The 25,857-nt window shown below is 39.0% G+C and overlaps 1 protein-coding gene across 1 annotated transcript in view; it reads left to right on the top strand.

The window, feature by feature from the left end:
• The first annotated feature begins 22,163 nt into the window (after positions 1-22,163).
• The window catches only part of VPS41 (VPS41 subunit of HOPS complex), a 162,311-nt gene continuing 158,617 nt past the window's right edge, over positions 22,164-25,857 (top strand). The window contains exon 1 of the mRNA XM_081079906.1: positions 22,164-22,214. Within this exon, the coding sequence (XP_080936032.1) occupies positions 22,194-22,214 (21 nt within the window). The 5' untranslated portion in view covers positions 22,164-22,193. The remainder of the gene's footprint in view (positions 22,215-25,857) is intronic.

Below are 25,857 nucleotides of genomic sequence, written 5' to 3'. Positions count from 1 at the left end.
ACCGGTGTCCGTTGACAAATGAATAATGAACAAAATATAGTATATACATACAATGGAATATTATTTAGCCTTGATAAGGAAAAAAATTGGACATATGTTACAATGTGTATATGAAGTTTGAGAATATTATGGTAAATGAAATAAGCTAATCTCAAAAAGACAAATACTGTATGATTCCACTTATATGAGGTATCTGAAGTGGTCAAAATCATAGGACAGAAAGTAAAATGGTGGTTGCCAGAGGCTGGGGAGGAGGGAGGAGTGGGGAGCTGTTGTTGTTATTGGGTATAGAGGTGCAGTTTTGAAGATGAAGAATTTTGGAGATTAGTTGAACAACAATGTGAACGTACCTAACACTACTAAACTGTACTCTTAACCATGGTAAGGATGGTACATTTCATATTATGAGTATTTTACCACAATTAAAATTATTTTTAAATTGGAGCTATGGAGGACAAGGAAGGGTGGAGAGAATGGAAGGAGCAAGGGAAAATTGCTTGACTCCTCTCACCAAAATCATCCTAGCTTCTGTTCCTGCCAGGACACCAGCCATTCTTTGAGTCCAGAGCAGTTGCAATGCTACATGTCATTATTTGGTTTCATGGATACTTCAGTGGGAAAATGGAGCAGAATGCATTATAGAATGAACTGTCAACTAGCTACCATTTGAAGATCCCCCCCTTTTAAAGGTATGCAAATAACATTTTACCAGAATACTCACCTCTAATATCGTATTGGACCATACAATGATACTGTGGAAGGAATGGGAAATAATGCACATTTGTTTAAAGCTAATGACATGCCAAGGCATTTTTGATACTGTCCGTTTTCCTCTTAGATCTTCTGATTCCAAATCTGGAGATGCACGTCCTCCTCTTCCTGATACTTCCCTGCCTCATTTTAAAATGCAAAGCCTGATTTAGAGAAATAGTCCAGGGACATGACTAAAATTTAAGGTATTGACCTAAGAGAGAGAGAGAGAGAGAGAGAGAGAGAGAGAGAGAGAGAGAGAGAGAGAGAGTTAACTGCCTCCTATTTACTCCATGGGTGAGGAAGGGATCCCCAACCCTAGGGATAAGGGCATGGCTGAACACGTGACACCAACACTGGGCAGATGAGATCAGCAGCAGTTTATTAGTTACATATACTCACAATGCAGAGGGGAGAACACCACACACCACACAGGGCCACGTGGGTTTGCTTTCAGGAACAGAATGGAACAACCAGGGTCTGCACTAGGCAGTCTTACAGTATCAAGAGGATGGGATGATCCCTGGTTCTTACAGGAGCATGATATTGGCTTGTTTGAATAATTCCATTCACTGGCAGGGAACTGAAACCCACTACTAAAGAATAAGCAGGAACTGTGCCTGGTCCTTTAATAAAGAAGGTTATTTGGGAGAGGACATCATCCATTGGAGCAGAGCTGGGAGGGGATCTTTAGCAGTTAGTCCATTCAAGGCCATCCCAGATGTAGCCAGCACATAATAAAGAACCTTAATTTTAGGTCTTAAACTGCTGTGTGTGTGTGTGTGTGTGTGTGTGCACGTGCGCACATATGTGTTAGGGTGAGGTGGAGGTAGAAATGTGCAACCACTGAGTGTTTAGGGAAACAAAGGACATTGGAGGGTAGAGGGAGTTGAGAAGATCAAAGGCAGAGCATGGCCTCCTTCCCTCCTCACACCAGGCCAGTGCTCCTCAAAGTATGGTTCACATACCAGTGCTGCTCAGCAAACCATTTGCCATTCATCTGCAATGAAGTACAAAATTCCGGAGTAAGCATTTAGATACTTTTATAGTAATTTGATACAGATTTAACAAAATAGTAGATGATTCTAGGCACATTTACCCACAAGCACACACTGAATCAGGATTCACACCAACAAGAATTCAGGCACGTGACCAGCCAAGCTGGAAATTGGTGAATGTTGGTTGACAGGAATGTTATTTCATTGATGGTTAATTCTGCTCCTGTGCTCCTATCCCCATTCCAATTAAGTATAAAATACACATTTCAAGGTTTGATGTCAAACTGTAAAGGCTTAAGACAAGCCTTGCCACCCAGCAGTAAATATTAAGGGAAAGATTTGATGTAAACGGCAGCATAAGGCAGTGCCGATGAGTCTCATAAACTACATGGACTCATTTAGAAAGAAAAGAAAAGGCAGAGAAGCCTTCAAGGAAGTAATAACCCAGAGGTAAAAAATATTGATTAGGGAAAAATATTATCTTAATCAAAATACGTCTTTTAGCTGGAAGTTGTTTAGGCTCCAGAAAGACAAACAAAAGTCTGATTCTAAGATGCCCATTTTTCCCTTCTGAAGCCTTGGCGATATAAATCAAAACACAGACTTTAATAATCCTATTGGAAACCTTATTCACTACTCTGATAAAAAGTAAGCAATATTAATTATTTTTAAATATCTCAACATACACCTGTGACTTTTGGTATTTCTTGATGACATATCCTGATAAATTTTATACGGCTTGCCACATATTCTATTTCCTTCTAACGAGAGCTTTTTCTGATCTTTTCATCTGACTTCAGATGCAAATGATTCAAAATAACTTGTTTCTGTCAGCATTTGCTGCTGTTCAAGCAACTTATTTTTAATTTCCTTCCAAATTTAAGCTTAATCATTGAAACATTACAATCAGACAGTATTTAAATATGCCACATATATTTTTATTTATGGAGAGTTTATAAATTCAAACTGAATCTGAATCTAAAGTAGGTAAGCACTGCTTCAAATTCTAACACCACTCCAGTTTTTCCTTAATCTTATAAAGTCTGGCTGTTTTCCACATTTTATATACCAAACTGCCTGTATTGTTTTCATTTCCGTTTGGACACCATGAAGTTTATTCACAGGAGAAACTGTCTGTGGGAACCCACGACTGCATTCTGCATTCTGTGCGTGGAGAAGCAGATGGAGCACTAAGTAATATGCTAAGAGTAACGGGGAAAAGCAAAATTAGGACATATTTTCTCACTCCTCCCTTGGTTTCTAGGTACACACAGTAAGAAGTTGATAAATTACCCAATAAATGTAGTCATTAGAGCCGAGAAAATTCAGGAGTAATTGATGCTCAATGACCCAAGTGCTTCAGGGTCCCAAGTCCCACAGAATTTCAGTCCCCACGGCATGTATAAATACTGGCTCTCCCTAAGACCCCTGCGCCGACCTATGCATTTCCTCACTCTGCTTCCCAACATGTTTGCAAAATCTTTGTATGTGAGGAGAACTACAGTCTTTACTTTTGCATTGAAAGTAGAGAAAAATAAACCTGGATTGTTTTGAGTCAAATCTTGTTTCCCTTCCTCCAGATATGCGGTGAGTACCCCCTGTTGGCTACCTAGCAGCAGCAAATTATAAACACGCAGCCTTGTCAGTCTCCAACACACAAAGAAGAAAGCAAACCAAAGGGCCGTCGTCATTTGGACCCCTGGTTCAGAAGCGGGGGAGGGCAAATCAATATTTACTTAATAGAAAAGGAAAACATGGATGGGGAATAAGTCTTATTATCAAGCTTTAGATAGGGTATTTAACACTAGGGAGGGAAAATTCTTTCTTTTCTTTTTCTTTCTTTTTTCTTTTTTAAGCTTAAAGCTATCTTCACTTTCAGTGTTAGATGAGTTTCTGTAAGAAGAGTGGGCAGAAAACCTAACAAATGTATTTGTTTTGGTTATAGCCACATCTGACTTTTTAGCTTGTGCCTTTATTCTATGCATATCAGGGGTTAAGAAATCTACTGCAAATTCTATGTTTCCCCCCAGATTATCTATGACCTGGGTATTGAAGGAGGGGAAATGGTTAGGACAATAATACATAAGCATACATGTACTTTCATTCTGATATCCTAAGGATTGAGTCAATAAAAATAGATTTTCTTTCTATTTATCATAAATATCCTTCCCTCCCCTTCAAGCCTACCTGCTAAAATCTGGCTTTACTCACTTAGAGGGATGCATAGATTTTGCTTTAAAATTCTATTTTAAAAGTACAATAATAAGTTGTTATTATTATTTATTTATTTATTTATTTATTTTTAAGTAGGGCACAGCTCACAATGGGCCATGCAGGGAGCAAACCAACAAACTTGGTGTTATTAACACCACTCTCTAACCAACTGAGCTAACCGGCCACCCCAATAATGAGTTAGTTTTAAGACAACCGATACTTTGTCAACCCTGCCAATAAAGGAATGAGATGAATTTTTCTCCAAAAAATTTCTTCTTTTAGGAAGTTTAAATCTTCACTCTTTTATTCTCAATGAAATCTCTCCCTAATTATAAATTTTATATATATTATTAGAGTGGCATGACAAGAGCACTAGACTTAAAATCAAAAGATTTCTGCTCTAATCCTGGCTTTCCCACTCTCTATCCCTAGAACCATGCAGGCCATTTAACTTCCCTGAGTTTCAATTTCCTCAGTTGAGAAATGAAAGTCATTAACTTGATCATTAATTCAAGCTACATGAGATGCCAATCACCAGAGATATGGAACTCTGGATGTCACGTGGGAGAGGGACTTACAATAATAACTATTAGCTTGTACTGAGCTTCTGCTATGTCTCAATCACTGTAAATATCAGTGACTAGACTCAAAGTAACTCATAGGAGGTCAGCTCTGGAATCAAACAGACTGGATCCCAATCCCATCTCTGCCATTTTCCATCCAGTAATCTTGGAGAAACTGGTTAATGTTTCTGAAACTCAGATTCCTTATACAAAAACATTGAGTTGTTTCTCCAAGTCACATGGATAGAAAATGGCAGGGACAGAATTAGAATGCAATCATGCACCGGAGGACCACAGTCTAGAAGGGAATTGGTAACAAATAAAGCATTATGGTGCTGTTCTATTCCTTGAATGGCCCTGAATGTCATGGTAAAGAGTTTAGACTTTCTTTTATAGTTGTAGGGGCGGCAGTGGAGTATTTTGAGCAGGAAAGGCCATGATCATGATTAACTCAGCAGATGTTGAGAGAATTAAAGGAACACCTATACATGAACATAATATATTTGTGTAAAGTGTTGTGATTCTATTTATAGGTGATTGCATAGGTAAAAGACCCACTATTTCTTACTCTGATGTTGAAGTATTGTGTTCTAATACGATGTCCTATGGGGATAAAGTAAGATCAGTTGCCTACAGTTCAGAGATACTAAAGGAGGAAACTTTCTAAGTGTCAGTCACACTGAGGAGAATATTCCAGGACAAGAAATTACAAATTGGAAACTGAGCTTTAACCAGTGGCCAAAGGTAAACTTTTCCTGTCTCCAGTCATCTCTTTCTTCAGTCTGTATTTTAAGAAATGCTTGAGAATTGTCCACATTAATGTACAATAGCTAGGGAGGCAGCCAGGCCTGGACAGCCAGTCCTTCTAATCTGAAAAGTCCCTCTTCATGGCCAACCTTGGAATATATCAATGTGATGAAGTTGCTGCTTATATGTGAAAAGCATGAATAAGGTTGATTTTGTTGTCTTCAAGAGAGCCATCCTTTATATTATTGCTATAAAGTAAACATAAATCAACAGTGGCACTTAAGTTCAAAACCTAGCCCTTAACAATCAGCAGCAATATGTTCCACCTATTACGACATCTAATTAGTTAATTTATTGCCCAGATGTAACAGGGTTATGTTAAACTTTGGTTATAATTCCTTGTGCATGGCGCTCCTGATTTCTGAATTATCCTTCGGAGTTCATTTTGGGTTGGGAGCCCAGAGGAAGTGAGCTATGCTTATTATGAAAGGCCAGCATGCAGTGGTCACAGCTTCTCTAATCCGGGTCATGGGTTCATAAAAGGCTTATGATCCATCAAAATACTTTCTCTGAATCTACAGAATGAAAAGAATGTAGAAAAGCTATTGTTCAGGGAAATGCTTTGCTGGTTCGTAAGATGTGATCAGTTCAGTTATTAACTTACTCTGAAACGCAGTTGCCCAACTGAAATGCTCCACTTAGAGTGTATGTCTTTGGAATGCCACTATCTTTTCAAAATCATATAACTTCCGTTTCTGAAAAATTCCTGCTTCTCATGGATTAGGAGGGTGGTTCACTTCCTTACTAGGGGCAGCCTCCTCCTTCAGGAGAGATGTTTGGTTCCATTTTAAGTATCCTGACAGTAGGTGGCCTGGTTTTTAATTCCTTGAAACCTACAGATATACTCTCCACGCTGGAAGAGGCTCTTAGCTCAAAATGTATTTCTTTAGAAAGGCTCGCTGAAAAGAAGTAGAGAGGGAAGAAAAACCACAACCCACCACAAAGCCATGTACTTAAGCAGACTCTTTCAAGCACCACTTAATGGCGTGGAGCTGACCTGCAGAGATCAGGATTCTGGCGGTTAACGCTGCCACTTGGTGGCTTCTTAATCAAGGGCCGCCCAGGATGAGCACTGGGGCCTCTGGGCTCTGGCTTTTCATCAATTACTGGAGTTTGGGGAGAAAGAGGAGAAATAGGAAGGACAGGCTATTTCTATGAAGAGGAGAGAATTGATTCAGCACTGGAGTGGAAATTGTACTGAAGAAGGCCATCCCATGGGCAAAACCATGGGGGAAAAAAAAGAAAACAAGGCCAGGCCCTGTGGAAAGCACTTGTGGCCGATGGGACTAGCACCACCTACTTCCATCAGAACTTATCAATAAAGGTGGGGGACGTGATATATCAGACGATCTTTTGTGAATCATTTACTCTGGGCTTTTTAAACGGTAATTAATGGCAAATATTACTCCTTGGGAAATATTATAGAAAAACTCCCTCATTATTCTATATAGTTTGAATGTTTATGGCTAACACACAATGAAAATTGTGATAATGCAGGACAGTTTTGACAAGAAAAAAATTAAGATTTTCCAGTCAAGATGGCAGAGTAGGTAAACAGTGTGCTTGCATCATCTCATAACAACAAATTGCAACTAAAATACAGAATAACCATCATTAAGAATTGCCTGAAGTCTAACTGAACTGAAGCTCTCCAACTAAGGACATACAGAAGAAGTCACCTTGAGACTGGTAGGAGGGTGGAGACATGGAAGGAGCAAGTCCCACACATGTGTGAGATCATTAAAAATCAAGAGGGAATTCTTGGTGGCAGAGGTTCCTCTCACCCCAGAGAAGCAAGGGGTTCCAGCCCCACAGTAGGCTCCCCAGCCGAGGGTTTCAGTATCAGGGAGAGAAATCTGCATCACTTCGTGTTGTGAAAACTAGCGGAGTTGGAGGCTGAGTGAGATGGAGGGTGGTTGCAGTCCCGGGTGATCTTATCTTCTTAAAGGGCCCGTATATAAACTTACCCAGTGATGGACTCACTTGCTCTGAGCTCCAGCACTTGTCATCTGCAAGAACAAATATGGACCTAGAGGCTATTGTGCTGAATGCAGTAATTCAAACAGAGAAAGACATAAGTACCATCTCTTCTTTATCCATTCATCCATTCAGGGACATCCAGGTTGCCTTCATATCTTGGCTATTGTGAATAATAGTGCAATGAACATATGGATACACATGTCCCCTTGAAGTAGCATTTTGGGTTTCACCAGATATACATCTAAAAGGAGGATTACTAGGTCCTTCTTTGTCTCTTGTTATAGCCTTTGTTTGGTTGCCAACAGCCTGTACACACCTCTCACAACCTGGCAACCCTAACAGAGAGAAGCCATTTCCCACACTCATTCCAACAGAGAAGTGTTTGAGTCCTACCTGGACATCAAAGGAAAAAAGGATGGGAAAATGTTCTAGAAAGTAAAAACTAGACTTTCTCCAGTCTACTTCACATGCCTTGCTTTCTTATTGCCAAAAATTATAATCCAGTGCTTTTCAAATGGAAAGGTTGTGCTTCACTTGCAGATAATGAAATCAGCTTAATGGCTAGTGACCAGAGCATTGTAGGGCAGTGTAGCACAGGATTGGTTAAAATAAAAAATTTCAATGATGCCGGTGTGAATCACATTTGCTACACATGGTATAAAGTCATTAAGTACGACTTAAGGTAAGGTAAGTCATTAAGTTAAGTATTATCTCATGGAAATTTTGTTTCAATTGTGTGTGCATGTGTGTGTGTGTGTGTGTGTGTGTGTGTGTGAGTGAGTGTTTTAGAGAGAGAGAGAGAGAGAGAGAGAGGGAATGAATTTCTTATTGTGGGATGCAGTAGGTAGAAAACAAACAAAACCCAAAAGAAACAAAAGACTTTAAGATACACTGAGTTAAACCCATCTAGCAGTGAGACTTTCAAGTACACTTTTAATTCTTTGGAAGGTAAAAAATTAATTCTATTCAACACTTAGAAAGATTACATACTCCTATTAAGAAATCAAATTTGTTTCTCGTACTTAATGACTTTATACCATGTTTATAAAGGCTTTGGCTATGAAAACAATGAAACAGAGTGGGAGGGAAAGCAGCACCAGAGTTGGATGTCTTTCAGAAGGCAGGAGCCACTATTATGGGATGAAATGATTCTGGGTTTGTAGATACATTAAGGTTAGTCATCCTCTGGCCATTTTCAGCTCTGTGGCCCTTGGAGCACAGTATATAAATAACTGCTAACAGTGAATCCTTTCCAAGGTGTGATATTACACCAGGTCTGCAAAGACTATCAAGAATAAATTCTGGATATGTTCAGCAATCCTGGGATTCAGCATAAAAGAAGCATCTTAGATAATATTTACAGTGTGGGCTAGAGTGCAAACTTAGCAACATTTTAGATCATTAGTAGAGAAATGCCTGTAATGCCTTTCAGTTTGTGGAGGAGGAAAGATCTTAGTATTGTAAGATGAGAACTAAAGAAGGTAGAAATGAAATGCTCTGAGAGTAGACTGTACCTTATTTAGGAAAGGCTGTGGTGCAGAAAGCCATGTCTAAGGCATGTTGTTTGGGGTTTTACTCCTTTCTGCCAATAAGTAGGAGCCTTCTCTTTCAACCACGTAACACTCAGTGGCAAGAGGAGATATGTTGCTTTGATCCTGTGGCTGTTGCAGGTAGGTTTCTAGCTGGCTGCCTGGTTAGCCTCAGAATTTTCCTGTACACTCTCTCCTTCATAGTCCTCCCACCTCTAGGCCCATGGGAACCAACGGATAGTACTCTACTAAACTAGTCCCCGAACCAGAAAATTGAGCCTGGATCTTTGAAGGGCTCAGCATTACAATTTCTCCTGAACTTGAAATTGCCTCCTGGTCTGGTATTCCCCTCATCTTCAGTTGCTTATCTGAAATCTAGCAAAGAGGGCATGGTGAAATCAGTTCCTGGCTGAGGATCAGCTAGCATCAGAAGGGTGGCAATATCCTGCAGGCAAGTGAGGGGACACATCAAGGAGAGGAGGGCGAGTGTCTGCTCATCCAAAGAACAGAGAGCATTTGGTCCTGTCTCTTCTGAGATACCTTTCCTTAGTCCCTTAGGGCTAGCAATCAAGACCATTTCCCAGGTTACCAAAGCCCACTAACTAGAGCAAAGGGCAGGGAAGCTATGACATAAAGATTGCTTAGAGGAGAAAGCCAGCTTGTGCATGTGTGCACACACATGTGTATGTTTGCACACGTGTGTGTATACATATCAATTGAAACATTTAGGGCTTTTTTGACTGTAAGCATTAGAAAACAAATATGGACTTATTTCAACTACAAAAAAAAATCCTGGGATATTTTACAGAATCAGGAAATAGTCTGACCTCTTTCAGTCTTGATTCCAAAAATCCCAGAGAAGGGATGAAGATCAGTAAACTGCATGGAATAAGTGGAAGCAGTGGGCGGTAGGCCAGGAGCATGGGGTGGTAGGAAGGCACATCCTAGTTAGGACAAGGGTCTCCAGGTCTGGGCGGTTCTTATTAAATGCTGTGCTTGCTGAAAGTTAAAGTGTAGCACAGTATTTTGCAGACACAACTGTAAATAGGATGAACTTGACAGGAACCCAGCTGGATAAGTGTAGCAAAGAAGAAATCAACATGTAACTAACCAAATAGTGTGTATAAGCAATGGCTAAGCCTCCTTTCCTGGAGACAGAGCTTTGGATGTGAATCCCCTGTCTTCTTTACTTGCTGCAAGTAAATAAAACCACCTCATGACAGCTACATCTCATTCTTGACTAGAACACCCCAAGCAGTGAACCCCTTGAGTTCGGTAACACTGGGAAAAGGTACTGGACAAAAAATAAAACCCAATAAATGTCTACCACAACACACTATAAATTTTTAAAACAGGCTTTCTGTACCATTAGACCTTCTCAACTGCAGTCAACAGAACTGGGATGGAGAAAGCCAGGGTCAGCCTTGCTAGAGACAGGTCCACTGAGAGTAGGGCACTGAGAATTTTCTTCTCCATAGTCAATCTTATCATGGAGACCTTTCCACTCACCTGCACCACTGACAAGTATTGAAGCACAATAAAGGGGTAGAGGGGGTCCCTAGAAGGAGATAAGGAGAAGGGGTAGCAGCCGGCTTGTGGGAACAGCAAGGCCAGAACAATCCAATTTGAAGGAGGGAAAGGCACGAAGGGAAGAATATTCCGGATGGCCTTGGGAGATGGCTGTTTGGGAGACAGAGGGGTTCCTCCAAAACTTTCCAGGCATTTCTATGCTAAATAAGAAATTGGTGATATATCATCTGGAGATGTCAGGCTTTGGGTTCTTGTGCTGCTATGTAAGTGTGGGGGGAACTGGGGCGTCTATTTTTCTCCAGGAGCTGTCAAACCAGCCAGAAATGTCAATTGGAATCTAACAAGGATTACCTAAAGATGCAGGAATCGCTTCACTTTAGTGTGCAGTGTTATCTTACATGTTCATTTTGTGAACCTCCTTCTTCCTTGTATTCTTTCTAATGTGCTCTCTTTTGGAGGGGCTAAGCCTTCCCTAGTGATAGTGAAAGTTATTTCTCTGCTTAAAGCAACAATTAAAAGACACTAAGTCTCATTTGTAGGTGAGGGAACTGTACCTAAGATGGCGCCATCTTGACGACAGTGCTGTAAGTGGTGGATAAGTTACTTGGTTGTCACATTCCAATAAATGACTGGAGTCCAGCAGGAACACAATAAGATAAAAAATAAAATCCTGTGCTGATTAAGTGTGGTTTGCTTCATGAGCCAATATTCAGCATAAGGACAAAACCGCGAAACCAACATCACAATGTTATAATTTATTTAATTACTGGTAGTGCAACAGTTTTCTGTTTTTCATAACATGTATAGATTCCACAGTATTGTGAATTAAATAGTTTCCTGTCTAAGAAACATTTTCATTCCTGTTTATATAAATAGTGAATACTAAGTTTTGGTTCATTACCATACTGTTCATGCTAAATTTCAGAACACAGCTGGGACTGCCATTACTTCACCCAGGGCAGAGGAAGCTGCCTCTTCCTCCTTTTTCTCCTCTTCGTTTTCAATTTTCAGTGTCTGTGTTTAAAGGACTGAAATATATGGAAGGGATAGGTTCTTGTTCCACAAACATACCTTGAAATTGGATTTTTGCTGAAAAATAGACCTTGTTTCACAAATAATATTTGGATCCAATGGTAGGATGTGTTTAAGTATTTTGTTTCAAAATTTTGATTGAAAATGAAAGATTCTCTATAAAATAACACATTTTTTGGAACAGCTAAACACCTGGATTCTGAACAGATTGAATTCATGCTTTAAGTTAAAAAATTAGCTTTGTGTTTTCCTGTCAAAAATATAAAAGAAGTTCAGTAAATGGATTGTACATAAGCACGCTGTGTCTGGGGAAAACCTAAACAGATGGTCTTTGAAATATTTGTTAGTAAAACATGCAGTAGGAATCCAAAGGATAAATAAAAGATTTCCTAAATTATTCAAAATTACACTTTAGAGTATTCTTGCTATTTCCAGAGAACACTTAGGACAACTTTAAAAATCCTCTGACCAAGCCATTTTGTTTCTACACCTTTTCTGAGGAAATATTTATAAATTGTACAATTGTATGAAGATACAGTGTTCATCACAATATGCTTTATAATAACCCAAAACTGAAAGCAATCTAAGCGTACAAAAGTAGGGGATTGACTACATCAGTTATGATAATTCAATAGATGACTACATAAGCACTGACAATTATGTAGGTCTATATGTATTTATTTATGTGAAATTATATTTTAGATATACTAATAAGTAAAAAAAAATGTGGCACAGAACTGTAGAGTATGATTCAAATTATGTTTAAAACTCATATGTGGGTAGTACCCTATATGTACATATGAAAAGAATAATCTGGAAAAATATTCCCCAAATGTATCACAACAAACCTAAGAAGAAAAAAATAATCTTTCTAGACTCTCTTCTTTCTCTTACTTATTAATGCATAACGTTTGACAGGTCTTTTTGCAAAGAGATTAAACTTCACCATTCACTTCAGAAATCATAGATGTGAAGTGTTAACATATATAAAGCAACGATCACTTATGGGAAATTACCATGGAAAGGGGTAACCAGTAGTATTTTCTATCTTCACTGTTGGTAAAATATAACTTTATACTCTCTGTAATTGTACAGAAAATAAATTTTTTAAATGACTTTAATTTTTAGAGCAGTTTTAGGTTCACAACAAAACTGAGAAGCAGGTCAGAGCTTTCCCGTGTACCACTGGCCCCCTCATGCATGCACAGCCTCCCCTCCGTCAGCATCACTCACTCACCAGGGCGGTATATTTGTTAGAACTGATTCATCATGATCACCCAAAGTCCATAGTTTGTGTTAGAGTTCATTCTTGGTGTTGTACATTCTGTAGATTTGGAAAACCCCACCTCCAGCAACCACTAAACTTTTCATTGTCTCCATAGTTTTGCCTTTTCCAGAACGTCATATAGTTGGAATTCTACAATAGGTCACTTTTCACATTGGCTTCTTTCACTAAGTAATATGCACTTCAGCTTCCTCCATGTCTTTTCATAGATTGATAGCTCTTCTTTTTAGTGCTAAATAATATTCCGTTGTCTGGATGTATTACAGTTTACCCATTCACCTACTGAGGGACACCTTGGTTGTTTCCAAATTTTGGCAATTATGAATAAAGTTGCCATAAACATCCATGTGCAGGTTTTTGTTTGGACATAAATTTTCAACTCCTTTGGGTAAATACCAAGCAGCAAAATTACTGCATTTTATGGTAAAAGTATGTTTACTTTTGTAAGATATTGTCTAACTGTCTTCCAAAGTGCTTCTACCATGTTGAACTCCCACCAGCAATGAATGAGAGTTCATGTTGATCCAAATCCTCACAGCATTTTGTGTTGTCAGTGTTTCAGATTTCGGACATTATTATAGGTATGCAGTGGTATCTCCCTGTTGTTTTAATTTGCATTTCCCTGATTACATGTGATGTGGAACATTTTTTCGTATGCTTATTTGTCATCTAAATATCTTTGGTGATGTGTCTGTTAAGGTCTTTGGCCCAATTTTTAACCAGGTTGCTTGTTTTCTTAAGAATTATTTGTATATTTTGGGTAAGTCCATTGTCAGATGTGTCATTTGCAAATATTTCCTCCTCAGTCTGTAGCTTGTCTTCTAATATCTTGACATTGTCTTTCACAGAGCTGAAAGACAGCTTAACAATGATTTCTTTTGTGGATCTTGTCTTATTCTGTTCCACTGAGGTATTTGTCTTATCTTTTGCCAATAGTGCCCCAGCCTGATTACTGTAGCTTTATAGTAAGTCTTGGAGTCAGATAGCATCAGTACCACAGCTTTGTTCTTCTCCTTCAACACTATGTTGGCTATTCTGGGTCTTTTGCCTCTCCATATAAACTTTAGAATAACTTTGTCAATATCCATATAATAATTTGCTGCAAGTTTTGTAATTTGAAAATGATATGCTTATGTGTAGTTTATTTTTATTTTTTATTTTTATTTATCCTGTTTGGTGTTCTCTGAACTTCCTGGATCTGCTGTTTGGTGTTTCACATTAATTTGGGGAAATTCTCAGTATTTGTTTAAAATATTTCTTCTATTTCTTCTGGTATTCCCATTACATATGTGTTACTCCTTTTGTAGTTGTCCCACAGTCTTTGGAAATTCTGTTCTGTTTTCTTTTGCAGTCTTTGATCTTTTTGTTTTTCGGTTTTCAAGGATTCTTTTGATATATCTTCTAGTTCAGAGATTCTTTCCTCAGCAATGTCTAGTTTACTAATAAGCCCACCACAGGCATTCTTCATTCTGTTACCCTGTTTTATATTGCTAGCATTTATTTTGGTTCTTTCCTAGGATTTCCAGCTCTCTGCTTACATTCCTCATCTGTTCTTGCATGCTATTTTATCCATTAGACCCCTTAGCATATTAATCATAGTTGTTTTAAATTTCAGCCTTGTAACTCCAGCATTCCCGCCATGAATGGTTCTGGTGCCAGCTCTGTCTCTTCTTCTTCTTCTTCTTCTTCTTCTTCTTCTTCTTCTTCTTCTTCTTCTTCTTCTTCTTCTTCTTCTTCTTCTTCTTCTTCTTCTTCTTCTTCTTCTTCTTCTTCTTCTTCTTCTTCTTCTTCTTCTTCTTCTTTCTTCTTCTTCTTCTTCTTCTTCTTCTTCTTCTTCTTCTTCTTCTTCTTCTTCTTCTTTCTCTTCTTCTTCTTCTTCTTCTTCTTCTTCTTCTTCTTCTTCTTCTTCTTCTTCTTCTTCTTCCTCCTCTTCCTCTTCCTCTTCCTCTTCTTCTTCTTTTTCCTTTGCATTTTGAGATGCCTTGTAGTTTTTTTGTGACAGCTGGACATGATATGCTAGAAAAAGGAATTGCTATAAATAGGCCTTTAGGAATATGGTGGTAAGACGTGGAGGGAGGAAAAGAAAGCACTCTATAGTCCTGTGATCCAGTCTTATCTTTTAGTGAGCCTGTGCTTTTAGTGACACTGTGAACTTCACATATGTTTCTTAGGCGTTTTTTTTTTTTTTTCTCCACACTTAGGTAGAGAAGGTTGGTTAGAGTGGGCTGGAGCTTGTTACTTCCCTTCTCCCAAGTCGGTTAGGTTATGATGACATCGTTTCCCCTGAAGGCAGACCTTGTTAAGAACAGAGTTCTCTGAATAATTTCATAATGATTTCTGCCCCTCTCCCCCTTCCTGAAGACTGAGAGGATTTTTCTCCAATATTTACTATGGGAGCCTGATTGAGTTCCTGGAGGTAAATCTCATGATATTGTGGGGCGCCCAGTATGACTGGGTCTACCTGGAGTTTGTAGTTCTCAGATTTGCCCATTCTGAACATCAAATACAGTTCAGGGTTTCTCACCCTGGCATTGGTTTCTGCGGCAGTTTCTCCTTATGAATACTCCGTCCGGGATGCCATGACTCCTTCCATTCCCATATTGGTCTCACCAATCATGGGGGCAGGGGGTCTCTCTGAGCCCTCCACGCTCTTACAGATCCTAGAAGAGTGTTGATTTTTTGATTTGTTCAACTTTTTACATGTTGTCAGGATAGAGTGGCGACTTCCAAATTTCTTACATGAAGAAACTGAAACTGGAATTTCTCCGAAAACATTTTTAGGCCACTTTATCTGTATGAGACATCTGATAATCCCTGCATAAAATTTCCCTTGAGGGGCCAGGTTAAGGCCAACTCTGCATACCTCCCAAATTTCTTTTCTTTTTTTTTTTTTTTTTTTTATGAAAACCAATAAGGCTGGAGCCTCTAAATGAGGATCATGAGAAATGAAATCTGGAAAGGAGATTGCAGTGTTTATTATGTGGATATTCAAGTGCAAAAAACCCAATAGCGGTACAACAATAATAAAAACAGCCCCAACCTCCTGCTCAGAGCATTTTAAATACATTTGCTCACTTATATTTCACAATAACCCAGAGAGAAAGGTACTATTAGGCCTTTTGACAGTTGAGAATACTGGAACTTAGTGGAGTTAACTTGTACTTTTCTAAGTAAGTGCTGTAAATAGCACATATAGGATTAGGATCCTGACTTGTACAATTTTCAAGCTCTTAAACATCACAACGATGTGGAAAAAGCCAGAGGCAATCACACCCTGGGGCACTGTGCTGGCCCTCTGTTCCAAGATCCAAAAATATTATAATAAAAAATTTTGTTCTTCTCACATGCATGCCCTTGTGATCTCTGCCTTTCTCCTTTTTCTATTCTCAGGTGAGCAAATAGGGAAATGATCATTCACTGGTATGCAGGAGGTGATATCATTATTGCTAGGTCATTTTTAGTGTCCCAAATCCTCAGTGTGTCTCCATCACTATATCAGTTAGGATTAGGTCTGGCTGAATGTGGTAGGCAGCCCATAATAACACATGATTCTGTCATTCAAAGTCAATCTGAGGCAGGCAGTTTAGGGGGCATAGTGGCTCCAAAAAGTCAACAGGACCCCAGGATCCTTCTATTGTTTTGCTTCATCCTTAGCATTTGGCTTCCATCCTCAAGGTCACCTCATGGACCTCTATGGATACTGGAGAACCTAGTAACAGAACAGGTAACAGGGTTATCCCGAGCTGTGTGTCCCCCTGTAAGAGTCTTTCCTGGGAGGCAAACAACTCTTCCATTCATATATCATTAACTGAAACCTAATCACATAGCTACACTTAACTGTGTTATAGAGGTCAGGAAATGTAGTTTAGAGTCAGGAAATGTTTATCTAAGGGAATTTCTGCCCCCAATATTACAAGAATTCTTTTGTTAAGGAAGTAGAAGTAAATGGATATTAGAAAGAAAATTAGTACTCTCTGCCACAAATGCCTGTGGAATTATACACAAATGTATGGTTGGCATTGACAGATTCTAACCTCATGCTCCCTAACTATTCTTATATCTGACTCTTTGGATACCATTTCACGTCTTTGTGTCTCTTCTCATACTGCTCTGTTCACATGTAATATTTTCCTTTTCCTCTGCTTTCTGACATCAACTTCTTATCCATCCTTTGAGACCTTGTTATCCATCCTATAAGCACCACTTGATGTGCTACTTTCCCTGTGAAATCATTTTTGAACTTTCCAATGGATTTGATCAATCCCGTCTTTGACCCCTCGCACAACTGCTAACATAAACTTCTCAGACATGACCGTCGTTATGTCATTAACTGCTCTCTCTAAACCTTCAGTTTCTCCTTATTTTCTTGGCAGGGTTTAAAGAAAGTCTCACTGGGAAAACATCATGATATGGCGATACATTAAATTAATTAGCTAATTAATTAATTGACTCAGCCAACAAGTAATAATTGAGGCACTGTTCTGGGTTCCTGGCACATGTTTATTTAAAAATAAGGAGCTATGAAAGCAAATGTGGTAGTTTCTTTCTGATACTTTTGTTAGGATTTATTTATTATTTTTAATATATATTTTTGTATTAGTGCTTGTCTGTAGATATGCAATAGCAAAATCAAAGATTCCAAGAAAACATGTAAGTGTGTGACCTAGTTCGAATCAAGGGATTTTACTGCTAAAATTAAATAGTTGCAGCATTGTCCCAATTCACAGGAAGAATTAATGGGGAAAATATTCCATTTAGGACTATTCTCTTACATGTTTCTTGGAATCAGTGACTAGAAAACCACATCAGTGAGTCTAAACTCCATCCTCTTCCATGTTTCTTCAAATGTATACATTACAAAAGATTAAGCTTTAGGTTGCATTTTCCCTTTATTGGTTAGTCCCTCTGTGCTTCAAATATCAGTTGCATGCTGAAGATCTCAGAATGTTTATCTCCAGCGCCAGACTTCTTTTAGCTTCAAAACTAAATAACCAGCTGTCTGTTGGACATTCTTTTTCAAGTCAATAAGGAAAAGATCAATTTCCCAACAGAAAATGAGTAAAGAGCAAGAATAGAAATGCAGAAAATAATTGAAAACGGTGAGCAAATTCATGAAAAATATCAATTTATCAAAATTCAAAGAAATACACGTTACAACAAAAAGTAAAATACTATTATTTCCCATCAAAATAAATTGATGATGTTTTAAAGAAAATGATAATATCTAATGTTTGATGGTAGGAGAGTATACAGATCTCATATATAACTCTTGGGAATATAAATTCTGAGAGATGGAATCTACAAACAGACAATGGCCAGACCATATATAAAAACCAAACTCTGACCAACAATCTGCAGCGAACTGCTCAGGAAACCAACCTTTTATCTACAATAACCAGCTGAGGAAGCCAGACCACTATTCAGGCAGAGTTGCAGGAAGCCAGACTGCTATCTCTAGTAGCACTCCCGGAAGCTAAACAAAAACTTCTGTAACACTCAGCCCACAGTGGCCAGTACTCGATTAATATAACAAAGAGCTTTCTTAATCTTTATCCCCACTTTCAACTTAGGACCAACCTGAAAAAGCTAAATACGGTGTCCCATAACTAATCACACAGGACACCCCCTTCCTAGTTAGCTTGTTACAGCTTCCCCATGCCAACAGCCCCCAATCCAGGCACACCTGAAACCTTCCCTTTTTTCCACTATAAAGCTTTCCCACTCCTGCCTGCCTTTGTGGCTGCCAAAACACAAGTATTGGTGGCTGACTTTTTTGCTAAAGCAGGTTTGGAACAAGTAGCCTTGTATTTTTTCACTTGGTTGGTATTCTTTTATTTCTACAATTGATACCACCTTTCATTAAAGCATCTGCCAAAATTATGTGCAAGGATATTAGATATACTCAAAGTATGAGTCAAAAACAATGAATTATATAAATTATGGTATTTTCTTAGAATGAAATTTTAATGTGCACCATTAAATCACGATTTTGAACATTTTATAATGATATTGGGAAATGATCTTGAAATATGACTAAGTGAAGAAAGCAAATGACAAAACTTAATGATATGATTTTTGTTTAAAAAACTTTAAATAAACACAAATAAAGAGAGGAGAGAGAGATAGAGGTAGAGATAGAGATAGAGAGAAAAGAAATATATCCAACAATGATAATCTGAATGGAAAAATTATAAGTGGTTTTTGAATTTTATTTGTATTTTTGCAATTATCTGTCATGAATATGTATTACTTTGGTAATTAGAAAAATGGTCTTTAAAAAATCTAGTGTGTTTGTACAGGGAAACTTCCAATAAGCTCTATGTTAAAATGACATCTAGAATATTAGAAGGTAACAGGTTTCAGTGGGTATAGGTTTTGGATAACTAAACAGCAAAATAAGCTGAGTATTTCCAAAATTCCTAAAAATAACAAGTATCATTCTGGCTATTTGGGAGAGACAATTAAGGAAAGGCTAAGACCATTGCTTGGAGTCAGTAGTGTAATGTGGTGTAGCTGTGCTTATCACTGGCTATCAAGAAAGATCATTAGACTGAAAAAGGTAGCAATCTAAGAAGGAGTGGAAAAAAATTAGGAAAAGAATCCATAAATTACCACTTAATTATAAGGGATGTAGGGACGACATTTTTTTTTACCTCACGTTTCCACTTTGCTGATTTTTCAAATTTAATAAATTTAGAAATACTGTCCTATAATGGAAAATATTGAAGCCATTCATATTGTTTAAACAATGAAGTAGGTTGTTATGAATAAAATTACAATTTATTGAATCAGTAAACTATTTCAGATCTATATAACAAATTAATGAGACAAATCCTTAAAAACCAATGAAACTATAATGTTTTAGGTGTGGTTTGAAGTCTATTCCCAGTATTAGGTCCTATTGACTGCGATTGAGAAGTTGATTCTCACTTCTACCTCCATAGCTAGAAGGTGGGAGAGGTGAACTGATGATGCCCAGAAAAGAAACAGGTGATTTGCCAGAGAATGAAAGACTGTTAGGCCTAACACTTCTCCTTCAACGTAAATATACCAAGGGATATTATTAAAACCCAGCTTCTGGCTCAGTGGGTCTTTGGAGGAGCCCTGAGCTCCTCGTTTCTAATAAGCTGCCAAGTGAGATTGAGGTTGCTGGTCTGTGGACCACAGTCTGAGGAGGAGGAGATAGATGATCTCCTAAAAAAGGGAGTTCCAAACTTTAACGACAAAACATGGGGCTTGGAGGTCACATGTGAATTTCATCTTGCCCGTGGGCCCAGTGTGAACCTGCTTGCCTCTAAGGGTTTTCTCCTCTAATTCATCTTTCCATATATGTGTTTCTTCATCTTTCTAGTCTGTCCAAAAGGAAATAGTAACAGATCCAAATGCTCATCATATTTTATTATAGTCAGAACACTGAATGGGGAACCGATTTGGAGGTTTCCAGAGTCTTCGAGATTGTGTGAGCAGAGGACTATCTGCAGTGACCTTCAGCTAAATCTTCAGTCAGGCCCACTAGACGTTTATGGGTAGGTCTATCTCAAAATGGAAAAAGGGAAAATTACAGTTTGTGAAGAAAGTTAGAAAAGTAGAAGGTTTAAGCTTATTTCTTTTTCCTATGGAGACTTGACTGTGGGTTTCCAGAGCCTGTTTGGTATGTGTAAGAGTCTTTGTAGGACTTGGAACCCACATGAGCAATATTTGGTCCTGGGCTGCTTTGCAAGAGATCTTAATGTATTAGGTGCTTGGCTATGGATATCTAAATGCCTTGGGGTTGGTTTATCTGTTCATTCCCTTGTGATCAAGTGATCAGCAGACTGGAAGAGGGACCCCCACAAGGCTTGGAGGAAGAGGATGGAAATAAGGCCGTTAAGGCCCTGGGGAGAAGACAAGTATCTCAGATAAGGTCATCCTCGTCATGAGAATCATGGGTTGATCAGGCTACAGCTAGAGACCTGGAAAGTAGAGTGCTGAGACCATGACTTCCTACTAGGTCTGAGTCAATAAGCTCAGGGAGTCAAAAAGGGCACTGGGCACATACCACATGCTGCCATTTGTGATGCCCTCTGCTAGTTATCAGTTACTGGAGATGCGTGGAAAGAAGAAAATGCCTGTCTTTGGACAAGATACTGTAAATTCCTGAGGATTAGGAAGGAGAGTTCAAAATGCCCAGAAAATGGAGATGAAATCATTCATGCTCAAGGATGGAAGTAATACAGTGGTTTTGAGGCAGGATAGATAGCCTAGGGTATTGACCCTCCCTCCAGGACACCGAATGAGGCACACCCCTTCAAGGAAGTAAAACAGGAAACTGAACTGCACCTGACACCAGCTGTTAGAGATAAACAAGAATTAGTTTCATCTGGCAGGGACAGTATCCATAACTCAACCTAACCTTTAGCTAATTTTAATGTCATTTACATTGTATTTGCCTCGACTTCCATCATACACTTGACGTCACGACAGTTCCAGAGGAACCAAATAAGGACAAAAAGGAGGAAAACGGAGATCCCATCCCTAGAGAGGAGACAGGATGATGTCCTTAAATTCCTGTCCCTTAGGAAGATAAAAACCCTAAAGAAGACCTTCTGGGGTGACTCGATTTCTGAGTTCACCTGCACTTCCCTCTCAACTGTTTACTTTTGCTTTAATAAACACCCTGTGTTTTCCTGCATCTGTCTTGCTCCTGAATTATTTTCCATGTAAAGAAAAGAAGCTGGTTTTTGCTCCAGGTTGAGTCTGCTTTGGGACATCCTGGGAACCTCCGGCATCAGTTTTACATATTTTACCAAGGACACATTTTTATTCCATATTGAATATTTAACTATAGAATATACTCAATAAAAGTTTAACCGATAATTTAATTAAACAACAGAGAATTGTTTAATGTCAATGTCCAGATGCCAGATGTCAACTTACGGTAAGAAGAAGTAGGAGCTAAATAAATATTTTTGGAGTATAAATTGTTCTTTGGTTCTCCTTTGTGAAGACTGCTTTATATTCACTTAATATATGTAAAAAAAAAGGGCAAGAATACTTTTAGACTAAGCAGCATTTGGTAATTAAGTCTTTGGCATTAGATGAGACCAAATTTGAATCCTGTTGCTGTCTCTTACTTAGCTGTCTGACCTCTGAGGCACCATATTCTCCTCTCTATAAATGGGGATAATAGTAGGAATTGCTGGGCGGATTACATGAGATAATTCATGTAAAGCTGTAAATCCAAGGTCTAATACACAGTAAATATTAATAAATACTATAATAATCACGGAAAAAATAAGACCATCAATGAAACAGAGCATTATTAGTGGTTATGTTCAGATTCTCCAAAGCATAACTTCATTGAGCTTGGAGAGCTGAAAGCAGAAACAAGGTCCAACAGCCTCAAGAGCTGGAAAACACATCCCGGCTCACATGCTGCTAAAACTACATTTCCCAGCAGGCGCGGGGCCCCGTTGTCCCGCTTTCTCTCATTTCCGGGTCTGTCATGTGACTCTCCGGCTGCACCATGGCGGAAGCAGAGGAACAGGTAAAGGCTGCAACTGCTGGGCAAGGAAAGAGGAGGCCAGGGTGCGGTGGCCGGGGGTCTAGAGTGGAGCGTGTGGCGGTGCGGAGCTGCTGGAGGCCGAGGCGGCCCACTGCGGGGTTGGCGGGCAGCGAAAGGCCGTTTCGGGAGCAGAGAAGCGGGCGGGATACCCGCTCTGGGAGGGCACCGGGGACGCTCACCCACACGCTCCCGGCGTCCTGAGGCGGCCCTTTTTGGGGGGCCGGGGGGTTGGGCGAGCTCTGTCCTGTGGCCCGTGCTCGGTGACAGTTTGGCTTGAAGGCAGCCCGGGCTCCCGGGACCGACTGCCCGCGGGAGACGTGAGAGGTGACGAGCCCCGGGCCGGGTGGCTGACGTTTCAGTTCCTTCCCGCTGGAAGCAACGGGGACAGCCGGTTTGCGGGAGGGCAGCGCGAGGGTGGATGGGTTTTGTTTCGTATCTGTTGCATTTGGGTGCAAAGCTAAGTCTCTGTGGCTGGTCTCTTAATCTGTAACTTTCGGCTCTTTTTTACTTTATAATTTAACTTTAAAACACAAGCTGGAGATAGTAAGAATGCCGTCCGTCAAGGGTGGTGTGAGTTGGAATGAGTTAGTCCACAAAGTTAAAGTGCTGAGTACAAGTTGGGCCTAGTAAAAGTTAGGAGGAATTGTGTGTTTCGGGTAGGACGTCGGAGGGCAGTGGCATCGAGTGTCCAGTCAGAGCAAAGAGGCAGTGGAGTTGGGGGTCGAATTTAGTGAGGGCGGTCGTTATTTTTATACAGGTCGTAGGGGCAAAGGCCAGAACCTGGGGAAATACCTGTTTTCCATCTCCAGGGTCCTTTCAGCTTAGCACTGTTTTCCCTCACAAATTAACAGGCCATCAGTTTCCATAATTGCCTCTAAGAAGTGGTTTGATGATGAGCTGTTTAGTACCGTAATAACAGAAGTTTACCTAGTCCATAATTTGTACCATTTGCAATATACTTCATTTACTTAATGAAAATGGGCCCTGTGTACATTTGATTTATGCCAATAATTGAGAAATTAGGTAGAGATTTGGTTTGGGTGGTCATTGTGATGACTTAAGAGTCTCCTCCTTACCACTTGGAGCCCCCCTTTTCTGTTCCAGGCAGTTCGAAGGAAAATGCTCATTAAGCACATGTAACTTCATGACTCTGCTGGTTTTCATCTTTCATTTTGAAATCTAATTTTTTAGTGGTTTGATTTAAAAACAAAAAACCAAACTCCTTGTGGTCTTAGGTATACGGTGGTAGAAATGGAGAGAATTGCTCTTAGGATTCACTATTGTTCTGTGCAGAAGAGTTCGACAAAGCTGTCTGATGTAGAAAGTTAGTGATAAAATAAGAATGCTTTGAATTTTCACAGCACTTTTCAGTTTAAAGAACACTTTCACATTGCATTTGTTCCTCACAAAAGAATTCTGTGTGGTAAGTGTTTATTCTGATGGATAAGTCAGGACAAGCGCTGTGTTCCAAACCTTGCAGTGGTTTCTTATTGCACTGAGGAAAAGCTGGAATCCTTGTAACAGCCTGTTTGCCCTATTGGTCTTTGCCCTAATTGCTCTATCCCCCTTCTCTGACCTCATTTTACACTAGTCTTCTTCCCTTTTGTCACTTTGCATCAGCTATACTGGCTTTCTTTCTGTTCCTTGAACAATGCTGGCATGTTTCTACCTAAGCACCTTTGCTCATGCTGCTCCCTTTTTTGACCCCAATATCTACAGGGCTTTCTCCCTTGTTTTCCTCATATCTTTCTCCAAGTGTTACCTTTTTGAGTGAGAACTTCCCTGACCATTCTTTGAAACCTCTCTCCTGCATTAGTTTTCTCCTTAGCAGTCATCATCCTTTTCCCCCTGTATGTTTCTGTATTCATTTCTGTATATTCTCCCCATTAGAATGTAAGATTCCTGATGGCAAGGATTTGTTCACTGCTGTATGCCTGACACTTAGAGTCGTGCTCGATGCTCAATATGTGTAAAATGACTGAATATTAAAGATAAACATACTGAGATGCAGACAACTTAAATAACTTGCTCAGACTTGTATGTATAACAAATCTCATCTTTTATCTTCAGAGCTCATGATTTTTCCCTAGAACACCCTGCCTTTTAAAAAATATTTAAGAACCTAATTCTAAATTATGTTTTTTACTTTATGAAGGAGAATTAGCCCTCATCACCTTCATACATTTCCTTCAAGTCATTATTTCGTCTTTGATATTTTAGCCGCCAACATATGGTTAGAGCAGACATTCACCCCTCCTTCTCACCTCCAGTGGTGTCATTGTTATTTTCAGAAAGACCAGTAGCCTATTATCAATAGCAGGAAGGAGCAAACATTCACAAATATTATTTTGTTATCTTTTAAACTAAAGTAGTAAATAATTGTACCTATGTTGTCAGTCCTTTATGGATTAAAAATGGTTATACTTTTCTCTGCTTTATTTGTGTATTTTTCATTAAAATCTGACCAAGAACCTTTTGGAAAATCTTGACATAACTTCCCTCTCTCCCCGGAATGCTTTAAAAAGTGAGATGGTTTTTAGAAGTAACTATGATGACAGGTTAGGGAAAAGGAAGCTTTTTTCCGTTGGCACCATGTACTATAAATGCAAACAAAACTAGAAGATGATGAGCAAGACTAAGCCTCTCCTATTAACTTTTCTGGACATTGTATTCTTTATTGATTGCTTTTTATCCCCCTTTAATTTTAGGAAGAATCAAAATAGATCTGTACTGAGTGAATTAACAAAATGTAAAACAGTTCATAGACTGTCAAACTAAAAATCACTTTATGGATATGAATGAACATTTTTAAAGAATTATCAGGAAACCTTTGTTTATGCTGAGTATAGTAAAGGTAGTTCACAAAAATAACTACACGAATGTTATGTAGTTTACAGGAAGAACTAATACCCTGCCTTCTGCCTGGAAATCTTCTAAACAGCAGTTTCACCTTGCACCAAAATGATTTATAGTTGACCTTCATATACAGATGCCCAACAGTATTTGTCCATACCTCTCTTGTGAATAACATTCTGCTTGAAGTCTGGATGTGTGTGTGTTTGTCTTCTCTCTCCTACAGATTGCTGAGTCCTCAAGAAGAAGGACGAGAGCTTACTCATGTCTGTATTTCTCATAGGGCTAGTGCTTTACAGGTACTAGGTGCTTAGTAAAATGTTTAAATGAATTTATTAAGGATAAAATGACCTTCTGAATTGAAAATGTCAAATTGTAAGTAAGGTTCAGTAGGATGTATGTTGTTATTTTTCTTGAAACTTTTGAAAATTTTTAATTCAGATATATTGTAGATTACATTTCCTACACTTCTTACTCTGCCAGCTCCCCAGGTACCCGTTCAAACAGTAGGGAGCCTAGTCCTTTAAATATTTGCTCATTGAGACCATCTATTTCTTCACCAAATAGGAGAGTTTCTGTTTTGAAGTTTCCCTCTTTGCTTTAGAAATTAGAGAAATTCGTCCTTATTGTAGAGCATTTGCAGATTATCAGAGGCACGTTCATGAGTATGTATCCTCCCATGTATAAAAGAAAAATTAAATCAACAGGTATTTGAGTGCCTTAGTTTTCTTGCCTGTAAACTGAGTATTTTACTCTCCAAGACTCGTGTGAG

The sequence above is a fragment of the Rhinolophus hipposideros genome (assembly GCF_964194185.1).
Source record: "Rhinolophus hipposideros genome assembly, chromosome: 18".
NCBI lineage: Eukaryota > Metazoa > Chordata > Mammalia > Chiroptera > Rhinolophidae > Rhinolophus > Rhinolophus hipposideros.
This window is presented reverse-complemented; position numbering and strand designations above follow the sequence as displayed.